At 37.6% G+C, this 13,663-nt stretch overlaps 1 protein-coding gene across 2 annotated transcripts in view; it reads left to right on the plus strand.

Annotated features, from left to right (window-relative positions):
* The first annotated feature begins 4,687 nt into the window (after positions 1-4,687).
* The window catches only part of LOC125053813 (integrin alpha-PS1), a 38,701-nt gene continuing 29,725 nt past the window's right edge, over positions 4,688-13,663 (plus strand). For both annotated transcript variants that reach the window (XM_047655381.1, XM_047655382.1), the window contains exon 1: positions 4,688-5,033. In XM_047655381.1, coding sequence (XP_047511337.1) covers positions 4,858-5,033 — 176 coding nt within the window. In that variant the 5' untranslated portion in view covers positions 4,688-4,857. The remainder of the gene's footprint in view (positions 5,034-13,663) is intronic.

Genomic DNA, 13,663 nt, shown 5'->3' on the forward strand with positions numbered 1-13,663 from the left:
AGGTTGCTATCGTTTTGGTGTTTCAGGCTATTTGATGGTTCATGTAGTTCGGTCGCACTTGATGTCATTTGCTTGTTGCAGGTACTCGGTATTGTATCAGTGGGCACATCTGGCTCGGCAATTGTGTAGGCGGGTTTGAGTCTGTCAATAGAGATCTTTGTTTCACGGTTAGGTAACTGCAGCGTGAATATCTTGCTGTCTCGTTTTAGCACGCGATAGGGTCCGTCGTAGGGTGCTTGTAATGGCTTCTTTACGGCGTCTATGCGTACGAATACGTATTCACATGTTTGCAGGTCGCGGTGTATAAATATAGGTTTTGTGTTGCTGTGTGGTTGGTTAGGCATTGGTTGCAAGTTACGTATTGCGTCGCGCAGCTGATCGATGTAGGCAGAGTCCATAATGACGTCATCGCGGGTCGTTGATAAGAAATCACCGGGTAAGCGTATGTTGCACCCGTAGGTAAGTTGGGCGGCGCTTACGCCGGTGTCACTTCGCATAGCGGCGCGTAATCCGAGTAGGACGATTGGTAGCTCGTTAATCCAGCTTCTTGCGGTCTGTAGTCTTGCCTTTAATGCGGCCTTAAGGACACGGTGCCATCGTTCGATGATACCGTTACATTGTGCGTGGTATGAAGTCGTACGCGTTTTTTCGATGCCGAGTAAGCGAGAAAGAGATGCAAATACTCTGCTTTCGAATTGGCGTCCTTGGTCCGTTGTTATTGTAGCAGGGCAACCGAAACGGGAAATCCAACCTTCGTATAATGCTTTGGCGACGTCTTCAGCAGTTATTTCGCATAATGGGTATGCTTCGGGCCATCTCGTCGCTCTGTCGATCATTGTCACGAGGTATCGATGACCGGTGGCCGCGGTAGGTAGCGGACCAACGATATCGATGTGCACGTGTTCGAATCGTTCGGTTGGTGAAAAAATTGACAATGGACTTGTTGTGTGGCGTTGTATTTTGGCGCGCTGACACTGTAGGCATACTTTTGCCCACTTGCCGACATCTGCGTTCATTGAGGGCCAAAAGTAGCGTTGGGTAATTAATTTCCTCGTGGTCTTTATTCCAGGGTGGCTAACGTTATGTACTGCGTCGAATGCGGTACGTCGGTATTCTTTAGGTAGGTACGGACGTATGTATGAGGTTGAAGTTTCGCAGATTAATTTGATGTTTGACGCGGGCAGGTTTACTTCCTTGAAAGATAAGTTGCTCTGTAAACTGAGTGCTTGAATTTTATCGCTATCGCGCTCTTGAGCTATTGCAAGTTGATTGTAGTTGATCGGCGATGGACATGTGATTGCGTCGATGCGTGATAATGCGTCTGCGGCTGCATTTTGAGACCCACTGATGTGTCGTATATCAGTGGTAAATTCGCTGATATAAAGTAGCTGTCGGGTGCGTCTCGGTGATTCGCTGTTGGTATTTGATTTTGTGTAAGCGAAAGTTAGCGGCTTGTGGTCCGTGAATATTATTATTTCACGTCCCTCGAACATTTTTCGGAAGTGTTTGACAGCCATATAGATTGCGAGTAGCTCTCGATCATATGTACTGTAGCGAGTCTGTGCGTCGCTGAATTTCTTCGAAAAATAGCCGAGTGGTTGCCATGTGTTGTTTACAAATTGGTTGAGTGCGGCACCAGCTGTTTTGTCGCTCGCGTCGCTGAATATAGCAAGCGTCGCATGGTGAGACGGATGAGCGAGTAAAGCGGCGTTTTTTATGCTCTCTTTACATGCTTCATATGCTTGCGTCGATTCAGCGGTCCAGTCGATCTTCGTTTTGTCACGCTTCTTGATGTTGTGCAGGTAAGTATTTAGCGGCGCTTGTATGGTGGCGGCGTCTTTGATATTTTCGCGGTAGAAGTTTATCATACCGAGAAAACGTCGCAGCTCTTCTACGGTTTGTGGCTTTGGAAAGTCTGTGATAGCCTGTACCTTCTCTTGGGGTGGCTGTATTCCTTCCGCCGTGACTTGATGACCGAGGAATTTGACAGTTGGCTGGCCGAAAACACATTTTGATGGGTTGATGGTGATGCCGTATTCTTCTAGTCGCTGTAATACGGTGCGTAGGTGTTTTCGGTGCTCTTCCTCGTCAATTGATGCTATCAGTAGGTCGTCAACAAAAGGGAATACGAAGTCGAGTTCGCGCAGTACTTCGTGAATGAAGCGTTGGAACGTCTGTCCGGCGTTCTTTAGACCAGGACACATGCGCGGAAACTCGAAAAGGCCGAATGGTGTTATGATGGCAGTTTTCTCCACATCTTGCTCGCTGACTGGCAGTTGTTGGTAGGCGCGGTTGAGGTCAAGTGTGGAGAAAATTTTCTTCCCTGCGAGTTGGTATGTGAAATCACGTATGCGTGGTATGGGATACCGATCGGGCTTGGTTATAGCGTTGAGCCTTCGGTAATCGCCACACACGCGTAGGTCTCCATTCTTCTTTGGCACGACGTGAAGAGGTGATGCCCAAGGGCTTTTGCTTGGTCTGCATAACCCTTGATCAATCATGCTCTGAAATTCCTTTCTGACCATTTCGTAACGATGCGGCGCAATGGGGCGTGGCCTGCAGTGAAGAGGTGGTCCATTTGTTTCAATGAAGTGTTCGACGGAATGTTTAGGACTTAGCTTCATTGAAGTGAGTCTAGTTGTGCCTGGGAAATCTGCTAGAATGCTGTGGTAATTTTGCTCAATGTCTATACTGCGAACTGTAGGTATGCCCGCAGTACTGAGTTGAGCGTTAGTTACCAGCTGTGTTTTCCCGTCGATCAATCGTCGGTTTTTTACGTCGACAATGAGGTGGTGGTACTGTAAGAAATCTGCTCCCAGGATTGGCTTGGACACATCTGCTACGACGAATTTCCATGTGTATGGTCTTCGAAGGTTAAGATCGAGTGTGAGTGACTTCTCTCCGTATGTTGGAATTACAGTGTTGTTGGCGGCGTAGAGTTGAAACGGCAGTGGTTTTTCGCGTGAGCCTTTTTTCTTTGGTAGCACGGAGATATTGGCTCCTGTGTCGACCAAAAAGGTAAGTTTCGTTACCCTGTCGGTAACGAAAAGGCGGTGTGATGATTCGGTAACGCCAGTTCCCGCCGCGGCAAGCGTTACTTTTAGTTTTCCGACTGGATAATAGGCTTGACACTGCATGGTGGTGCGCATTTCTTCGCGTCCATACCGTAGCGTTGATGGTAGTAGCAGTACGGCATTGGAGATTTTTTTCGGCTTCGGTCTTCCATCTGCGACTCTCGTCGGTTTTCCTTGTGATGTGGAGATGCGTTCCGCGAGCGTGATAGGAAACGGTGGCGGGGGCGACGGTTGCGGTAGTTGTCGCAAGGTTGTGCTCGTAGCTCAGCAACTTCCGAAGACAATCTTCTTATTTCACCGATGAGTGTGTCGATGGTAGATTGTTGCGGATGAGGTGGTGGCACGCGGAGCGACAGTGAAATGCCGGAGACTTCTTGGCTCGACGGTGTTAATGAAGTTTGACGCTCTGCATCGGAATTTTCTGTTGTCGACATCTTCAATGTTCTTGGTGTTCTTCTCGGGTTTGTTCTTCGAGGGGTTGTTCTTCTCGGGGTTGTTCTTCTCGGGCTTGTTCTTCTCGGGGTCACCACTTTAGGGATGTTGCTTGAGGTTGACTGGTTCAGAATTACTTGGTCGATGTTAAAATAAAACTCCCTAATTACTTGTAGAGAAGAGGTGAAGACGGAATAGTGAAGGATTTTATTTACAAAACTGTGTACAATTATACTTAAAAATTATCCTACACTTACAACTAATATTGACATGTGGTGCCAAGATGCGGAGCGTTGATTGGTTGCGCAGGTACCAGAGTAGGCGATAAAACTGCGGCGCGGCAAAAAGTTGGCCTTTTTCTGCACGCAGCCGTCGAAGCGTACGAACGTGTTCTTCACAGAACACTTCGATATCGTAGCCTTACGATAACGCTAAAAACTGTCCTTTTCAGGACAAATTACGTTTCTCGACTAAACGTCTAACAACTGTCCTTTTCAGGACAAATTATTCTTGTTTCACGACGAAAACGTTTGACAACTGCCCTTGTCAGGGCAAATTACCGTGTCTTACGACACGATGAAACTGTTCTTTTCAGAACACACGACCGTAACTATTCTGATATGTTCTTGTCTGAACACATCACTGTTTCAATACGACACGTTAATCAATCACCTACACTACCTTTAATAAATAGAATGAAAAGCTTTGAGTATAAAGTTCCCATTAAACCATAGCCGCAAACCAAAATTCATCAAAATAAATTCAGTGGCTGTTGACATTTCAATTATAATAATTACAGGGTACTTTCTAAGGATATGATTCCAAGAGAAATAAAATGTTTTCATTAATTTTTGTTTGTTTTCAATCTGATCACATAAAAAGGGAAATGATTATTTTACCTTTAGATTAATTATTACTAAGTATATAACATGTGGAATTCAGCACTTAAATCTGAATTAGATATTTTCTTGCCTAAACATATTTGTATCTTGTCACATATGGCTTTGATTATTTAGTAAATATATTTTAACCTCAAATTAGTAACGTTTTTACATATAGTTAAGACATATTTCGCTAGATGTCACTGTTCTAGTTAAAAGTTTACGTGGTTAAGTTTGACAGTTGAAAATTTGACATTGACGTGAATAATGTTAAGCGGGAAATGAGAACACAGATTACAGAATTCAGAATAGTGAGTACTCGACCGGCGAACTGTAACTACGCTGGGGGTCTCTTCACCCGGCGGCTCGAAGTAATCATACGAAAATCGAGATGTGCCAAATTATAAATAGTACACAGTGAATTATTACGATAAGTCGTTTTAAAACACAATAATCATACAATTTGAACGATGGCTTCGAAAGTAAAATTTACAAGTGCCTTGTTTTTGTGCATTTTATACAGTGTTTGTAGTTTTAACTTGGAGCCAAGGATCCCTGTGATAAAGTTTGGTGAGGAAGGCTCTTACTTTGGATTTTCCGTGGCGGAACATCTTACGATAACGAATGAAAACGATAAAACGAGTTGGTAAGACAGATTTATTTTATTATTTAAGATCGTAATGAGAAGCTATGATGTCATAAATGCGAAGGTCGGCATACATGTGCCATGCCACATCGTATATATTTTGTCCGAGATTGGTTTTACTTATTGAGTAACATGTTATAATTTGATATCTTAGTATTTATCAGAAGTACGTTGCCCTTATCAAGAATGCAGACTATCGCTGTTTTCGCTGCATGTTTTCATTCGATCGTACTTTTATCGAGTTACTGTATTCACGCATTATAATATACTTACCTACTAGTCAAGTAAAATTTAAAATATTACTTAAAATTACGACAGCCAACCTAAATAAATTAACTTCCTTTATGATTTGCACAAAGCTGTCATTTTTTAAAATTAATAATTCAAATTTTTGATTGGTTGAAGAAATGCGCTCTACATTTCTGAAGAATAAACAACTGTGTAAGTCTACTTTTATTTGTGCCAAATGTTGTCCTGGATGACATATTTTGTATCTTATTTTCAAGAATAATGTCGCGGGCAATATCGACGATGTTACCAAATTATATATGAGTGGTACAAATTAGTCACGATTTTAGTTCTAGCCATTGCAGAGTCTAGACTTGGGTATAAGTGTTGTGTGCTTAAAGACAAATAGTCTTATCACAATTGGATGGTATCCAATCTCGTCCGAGAAGACAACCACCCACACTTATTCCATGTAATTTACGAAGATGCGATGTACTCGTTCCATTTTACTCTTATATCGTGAATAATATAATTGACTTTTCCAAGTTAAACAATATATTTTTACATTAAACACACTGTAAAAATATAAACGTCAGTCGTGGGTGATACAACTATAAAGTTCATTATTTAAAAATGTTAATTAACTATTAGATTTGATTTCTATGAATTAATGAAGGCTCATGGCGATGTCATAATTGAATATATTTATTTAATTGTTACACATGATTTATATACTTCATGTGGGATTTGGAGTTGTTTCACAAATACATTTGTCACATATGAGTTATGACACGGTCGCATGTGGATTTTTACACAGACTTTTTAACGTCTCCATTCGAAATTTAGTAACATATTGTAGTCACAATTTCACACTTTTATACGAAATTATAAATCGTTTGTAAATGTTAAAATAACATATCGCTTACGTTAATAATATTTTCGTAGCGTGTTTCTTTAATAACTATTCGTAAAGATGGGGATGTCCCCTAACGAGAATTTCAAACCAATTAAAATGTTCACACGTTCTCGGTAGGTAAATCAACTAAGCTCCTCTTCACTGGTTCAACTAATTGACTGAACAAATTTGTGGTGTGCGTACGCTACTGCTTTAAGCACGCAAACTATCTAGTAACTTTAATCAGTTTCTTAATATTCTTCGTACTTTACCCAGAAAAATGTAAGAGCGTGCTCCTATTTCACCATGCCTTCTTCTGATAGAGGACAAATCTTTATTTTTAATTTATTTTATTATTATTTATTACTTAAGATGTCATGTGGGACGTGGTGTAATGGTTACAGCTCCTGACAAACGTTGTGTAAAACAAAAAACTTGGCGATTAAAAAGAGTGGCGGAGAGTTTATTGCCTGTTCTTCTCTTCCGTTCTACACCCTTGATTTGAGAACTAGCAGTAAATGTAAAGTTAGAAGCATTTAATATATATTTCTTTTTTTACATTCATTTTGTTACCTATATGAATAAATGATTTTTGACTTTGACTTTTAGTTAATAAACGGCAAAAGCGAAGTTAACTTTTGATCTTCTCCGAGTTCGGCAAATGGACATTTAAAATCTTTTCGAATAATTAACAGCGGGAATCTCGTTAATGACTACTGTTTACCTGAGATACTGTACCGATTACAGACTCGTCACGTAGCTTAGTAATTTAATTGGAAGTCCATTTAATTTATTTTTATTTAAACGTGTGACTCTTACTTCATTATGTATTCAAGCTATTGAGTTGTAATTAAACCTTTATCTTATTCCATTCTTAGTTAACATATTGACAGGTTAACAGGTTTTAACAGATTTTAAGAAATTCTGGTACAAAAAAGCTCTCACTTTTAAAGCAGTTTCTTGTTTTAGCTCCTATTAATATACTGTCTGCGTAACTTGGACACATTACATATGTGTCCAAGGTACGGCATAATAATGTGTGCATTAATCAAATCTTTTCGAACTAGCTATAAACTACGTACTACGTACTCGGAAATATATGAAATATTTTCGAAAATATATGATTAATGCACACATTTACGCAGTTTATTATTAGGATTAGTTCGCTCTACATTAGTATTTTATTTTATATAAATAACTAGCTCACCCGGCAAACATATGTTTTGCCATGTATATTATTTTTAGGAAACATTTTTTAGTTAAATAAAACAAACTATCTACAATAATAAAAATAGGGGTTGATCGTAGAGGGTAGATGAAAATTAAAGGTTGTATGTATTTTTATATGCCTTATCATAAAAAAAAAACCAATTTTTTTTGTCTAAAACATAAAAATAAAATTATGGGGTGGACACCCCTTATCACTTAGGTTTGAAAGATACATATAGTAGCCGATTCACAGACTTACTGAATATGCATAAAAAAATTAATAAGCATCGGTCGAGCCGTTTCGGAGGAGTGTGGGAACGAACATTGTGACACGAGAATTTTATATATTTGATAATGCTTTACATATACGGTCTGATTGACGAAATTTACTAAAAGTCTTAGGCACTACATCTAAACAATTTCATACTATTTTAGTATTTGAATTTTAGTAGTAGTTAATAATAGTCAAAATTAACCTTGATGGTTCCGTTATAATAAATAGGAAACGCCCACCTTGTTCAGAATAATTTTCAGTTCTGACAGTTATCCGTCATAAATGTGCAGTGAATTATTACAATATATATTTAAAACCGTATTTTGATTCCAATGGGTTGTTCGTTTCATTGGGCTACTACGTAAATGTAATGTTATGTTCAGTTAAAGAATTTTGGCTAAATGTGGAAGCCTAAATACGTTGACCAAGAGTAAACTTATCCTGGTAAGATGAGAAAAAGTTATCATAACCCGTTGAATGTTTAAAGGGATTACTTTCAAATGGTTGAAGAGCAGCGAATCGCATGGAGGGCAGTCCGCCCACATGCCGTGTGGGTTCTGAACCAGTCCTGACCACAATAAACTATATCAACCGGTAACTCGACACTCGATATTTATGATAATTAACCTACGGTAGGAAATGAGCAAATCACTGGTATTCATTCGGTGTATTAACTTATTAGTTCCCTTTATCTCTATTACGACGATATATTCTTTTCTTTCGTATGAGATTTCGTATTTGTTTCGTCTAAGATTAACCTAATTATGTACTTCAATGTCAGATACGACAAGAAATTACATTCAGTCAGATTGCCAATATAATTGCGTTTATAATACTATAGTAAGTATATATATATATATTTAAGAGCAAATTGCTCCGACAATAGTTGCAAAGTGCAGAATGCACTCAATTTGCACACTCAATGAACGCACAACCAATAAATCAATCGATTGACGCACAATTATCATATGGAATCGTATATATACCCTAGCCTAGCCATTCTCACGTGCTATCAATTGAACATTGTGTTAATTTTACAATCCGTATACCCGGCATAATATGTTAGGAATAATAAGACCATACAAATGATAAGCTACACAGAAATATTGCTGTCTGGTTAATATAATATCGTGTTATCAGCGTAACCTAATTCGCATAACATCTGCCCCAATACCGATGGCTCCACATGAGCTAGGCTTGAACAGATCAAATTGACAAACTCGTTACCGCATGGAAGACACGCATTACTGTGACGAATACTTACTATAATATGCTAAAGATACAAATATCATGAATCGGGAAAGGGACCTAAAATTTATTTGTCGACAGAAACGTTTTATTGCTTTATTTTAAGTCCATCAAAAACAGCGTGAGGTTTTTAATTTAAAACTAAATAATATGCAACAAGAAGATTTAAAGTTTTGGTCCACCGCACTGGCGTTTAACAAGAGCCGTTCTGCATTTTTTGTGGCTTGTCTTTACTCGGTTGTGTTTTATTTCTTTTTGTTGTGGTTCAAGCCTCGTTCGGCCCGCAGCCTTCGTTGTGAACGCAAGGTCACTCGGGTTTATTCTCTCGACGTTGGGTAATTTTATTGGGTAGGTTATTTTTTAGATTACTTTGATAAGATTTTCGATAGCATATGAACGAAGAAGAATATATAAAGCAAAACCGTGTAACATTAATACGCGTGTTAGTTGGTATTAGACACGTCGCCCATGTTAATTTATCCTCTTATCACGGCCAGATAAATAGTGATAATCCTGGTGATATCATATTTGGCGACGCTGCTGCCCTCTGTTTGACTAAGGCTTGGGATGACGCACACGTCTACTTAAGTGACAGCAGGATGCTTTCACACTGAATTCAAACTCTTATCGTATTTATTTACTTGTTTGTTCCGCTTTTGCCTCAGGAATTAACAGAATAAACACAAGGGGAAGAATTTCATGTCCTACCAGCTATATTCATTTCCTAAGCTTTGTCAATGTTCGTATACGATTTACCTGTTATTATTATTAGACATATTTGTATGAATATTTTAGAGTTATATTCTTATAATGACGCCCTGGTAAATATGTGAAACATTTTATTACTGTTACTTCATTATGATGATATATTATACATTTTATACTTACATTTCGTTCGTATCACATTTATGACGAAAATAGTCGCTTAGTCCCATTTAAAAGCGATTCAGCGACTTAGCTGGCACGAGGTAATATTTTCTCTTAAATGAGCCGAGTTCCCAGAGCATTGTCGGCTCGCCATTTATGGACACCTTATACACAGGCTGTTTAAATATTTACGCGAGAATTTTTAAATTTTCACCAAATTTTATGTCTTAATTTTAATTTCATATCAAGATGAATGTTGACAGTTTTGCTACTTTTGATAATTGTGGTTTTAATGATTTCGTGCACTGACTAAGAGGCGTGATTTTAGATGCTTTCCCATTGACCTGTTTATAGTAATAACTTACTGAATTTAGTAGCGTCTATTATGATTCGCTTAGAAACAACATGCTACAATATATATTTTGATATAATTTACCACTTTAGCTTACATTTTCCAAGCTGAGGTAAAGAATTGTGAAATCGTTCCCCTGTTTATTGGCCAAGTCCGATATCAACGCATTCCCTCTAATTGGACGTCTTGCAGTTCTGCCCGGTAAGGTATGGCCCCGGCTGATTCCGACCACTTTCGCTACTCATTTTTATACGTTAATTAGTTAAGTTGCTCGCTTTGTCTGTGGCGGTGAGCGAAAATGTAGGATTGTATACATTTTTATAAATACTTCATCGTAAAATGTTAGTGTTGGTTTCCAAAAGCATAGCCGAGTTACTTTGAAAACATAATTAAACAATCATTAAATAGTAAATGGATATCAAGACTCAGTAACGTATGTTTCATTTAAACCGTGTTGCCTAATTAATCGACTCACGTATTTCGTAAACTATTTAGGACGATACAGTTAATAAGAACAGTTTCGACTTTCGAGTGAATCTATTCAAATGTATTGGTCACGTAGAGTATTGGCGCCGATGCTTTGTTGTAATTTTGATGAAACAACAAATTACGTGGAAAAATTAACAACTAAGTCGATCCATTATCATTGTCGTTCTTTAAGCAAGTATCACACAGCATTTTTATGCTCTCAGAGATTATGAAATATATGTGGTTAATAATAATAAATTCTTACTTACTACTTTATTATGAAAAAAGAAAATATTTTAGCACCCTGTTGTGCGCCCAGTTCCTACCGATTGATGGGCTATTGTACAGATCCCTTGTTATGGTAAGTACCTGGCCCAGGGCCACAAATTACCACTCGAGCTCTCATACTCTAACAAATTAGTCTTTTGATACTCGATGTAATGTTGAAAATATCGTGGATACTAAAGGTCGAAGGTGTTTTCCTAGCATTTATTCTATTTTATAAGCCTGGTAATAGCGGGTATCGCGGCTCATTCAAATTTCAACGTAAAAGGTGTCAGGATTCTAAGAAATGCTTACAATACCAACAAGGTGCATGCGCAGGTAAATTTTATTTTTGAGCTTCAATCGGCATCTCAAGCGTTTGTCCCCACTCCTCACTGTTTCTGTATTTGTATATGAAAACCGAGCCGAGTTGAATCTGTATAGAAAATTCTTTAAGTTCGTCAACTACTGCCTGCTTTAAATAAAATTGTATGTACAATACAATTTTATTAAGGTCAACCCAAACATTAATGACTCTTGTATCTTTACCAAGATGTAGAGGTCACAAACTTATCAAATCTTACATGTCATTGAGTTAATCAATAGTTCATGTCACGAAGTTATTTGTATCATATTAAAGTGTTTAATTTTTGTTATTTTATATGTTGTAAACGAATGCCGCAAAACGTATCTACTGGGTCAGCTAATACAATTGGACGACACGCTCTCAATTCATAAAATCAGTAAAATATTCACATCTGGCGCAACACTAAAGAAATATGTATTTAAAAATATACAACAAGTTAGGTTAGATTATCAGATATCAATGTCCGGCTAAGTATGTACAAGCGTTTATCTGATTTGTATGAGATATGAATTCGATCCAGAATTGTTACTTGTTTTAGTATTCTAATGATTTATATCGCAGCACTTGATACGTTATGTATATTTTTACCCATACATTTAATAGCTTTTTAGTAGGTATTTTATGTACTAAATCTTCTAAAAAACTAGAAAATTTTGGGAAAGAATCAGAATTGTTTCCACCTTTTACGTCATGTGCTAATGTTGATCACAACATGTATTCTTCCTTTAATTGATTTAAATTCTTTCTAATGTTGCTAAACGCACATTATGTAAAATTCATTTGTAAGAATTTGATAAATAAATATCGCCTCCATATTGAAGTACATATTACTGCATAGTTTATAGCGCACTTACTGACTACTTACATATGCTTTAAACAACACTTTCACTTCAATACATCTTTTGGCAACCTTCACCCTCCATTATATGCTTTATACCGGTGTGCATATATGCGAAATTACTATCATGCACTCACAGTTTTTATGTCAATCGAAGTACTACTAGTACGTAGGTCGCGGTCGCCTAGAAGCTCTTAAATCTTTACAAAGTACCAGAGAGTGAGTATTTGCGGACATCTGAGTAATCATGTTTCTACCGCAATGCTCGACCCATAGTACAAACATTAGTAAATACTCGTAAAGAAATATTTTGCGTTATATTTGAATATCGTCTACAATATTAATATACATTTGAACATTATATCTTCTAGATTGTATGTTGAATTCTCGTAACAAACATAAGTCATCAATATGATTAAGTACACGAAGAGGATTCAATTACGGTCCACAGAGATATCTTAATACGGAAGAAACGAGATACCAGATGCCGATAGAAGCAGTAGCCCAGGAGACGGTTACGGTGGCATTGTAACATGATCGAGTACAGTTATGGCGCTAACGGCTTATTCAAGGACAAGATAATCTTTTCATAGAAAATTCAGAACGTTTAGCAGATTTATCCCTGTTCTGCGTGGCTAAAAATTAGCTCGGCTAAGGCTGCTTTTGAATAGTACCATGCCGTACCAAATTTAAAGACCCATTTTGTCTTTCAATCTCAGATTGCGAGGTATTTAACCGAAACCGAATAACTTATCGGACGGTATAACTTTTATTTTATTGTCGGCCTTACAAAAGAGATTTAATACAAATCTCATTCTCCCAGCTGCTGTCATCAACCCATTGACTCAGAATTTCTGTCCGTTACTCGTTCCAGTGCAGAAATTACAAGTTTTCAACGTTTTTACCACATTTGAAACGTTATCTGTTTTACGTAACTGTGCTTCTAATAGCTCTATGTTTTCTTAGAACATGGAGGGTCTATAATTGATCGAATGTTACGGATTTAATAAAGTAATGTCAACCGGTTTAACGGTATCCTAGCTGTAACGAGCGATAGCTGTGTTTGATTCGTACTGACCTCCTTATGGCTTATCGTGTTCAGGAAGTTGGCTTCGGTGACAGAGATCCGACAAGCACGTACGAATAAATTCAAGGTTAAAGGTTTAAGGCTTTCATTATCCTATCTGCTGTGTTATTATATATTTAAACCATCGAAAACGAAAGTCTTAACGGGTAAACTCTAGTTAATGTGATGTTACATTGAAGATCTGCAATCAGTATTACAGGGTTGCCCTTGTTGTAGAAATAATTATTTGATTAATAATTGAAGTCTGAAATTACATTTACACATGTTGCATGAACACGACGATTTCTTTGAAATAATGATTCATTTGGCAAGTCCCAATTTAACCCACTGATTATTTAGAAGTAAATATCGAGTCATGACTGTAGTAGTGTGGTGGATGATCTCAGCGGCTTAAACATTTCGTTTATTAAAGAACTTGTTATAAATGATTAATCATCATCGGAATAGTTGTTTACTCGAATGTAAATATTGTTACTGAATATTAAATAAAGTAAATATAAATATTATAGGCCAAGTTTTATTAAATCAATCAC

This window comes from Pieris napi, chromosome 11 (assembly GCF_905475465.1).
Source record: "Pieris napi chromosome 11, ilPieNapi1.2, whole genome shotgun sequence".
In the NCBI taxonomy this organism is placed as follows: domain Eukaryota; kingdom Metazoa; phylum Arthropoda; class Insecta; order Lepidoptera; family Pieridae; genus Pieris; species Pieris napi.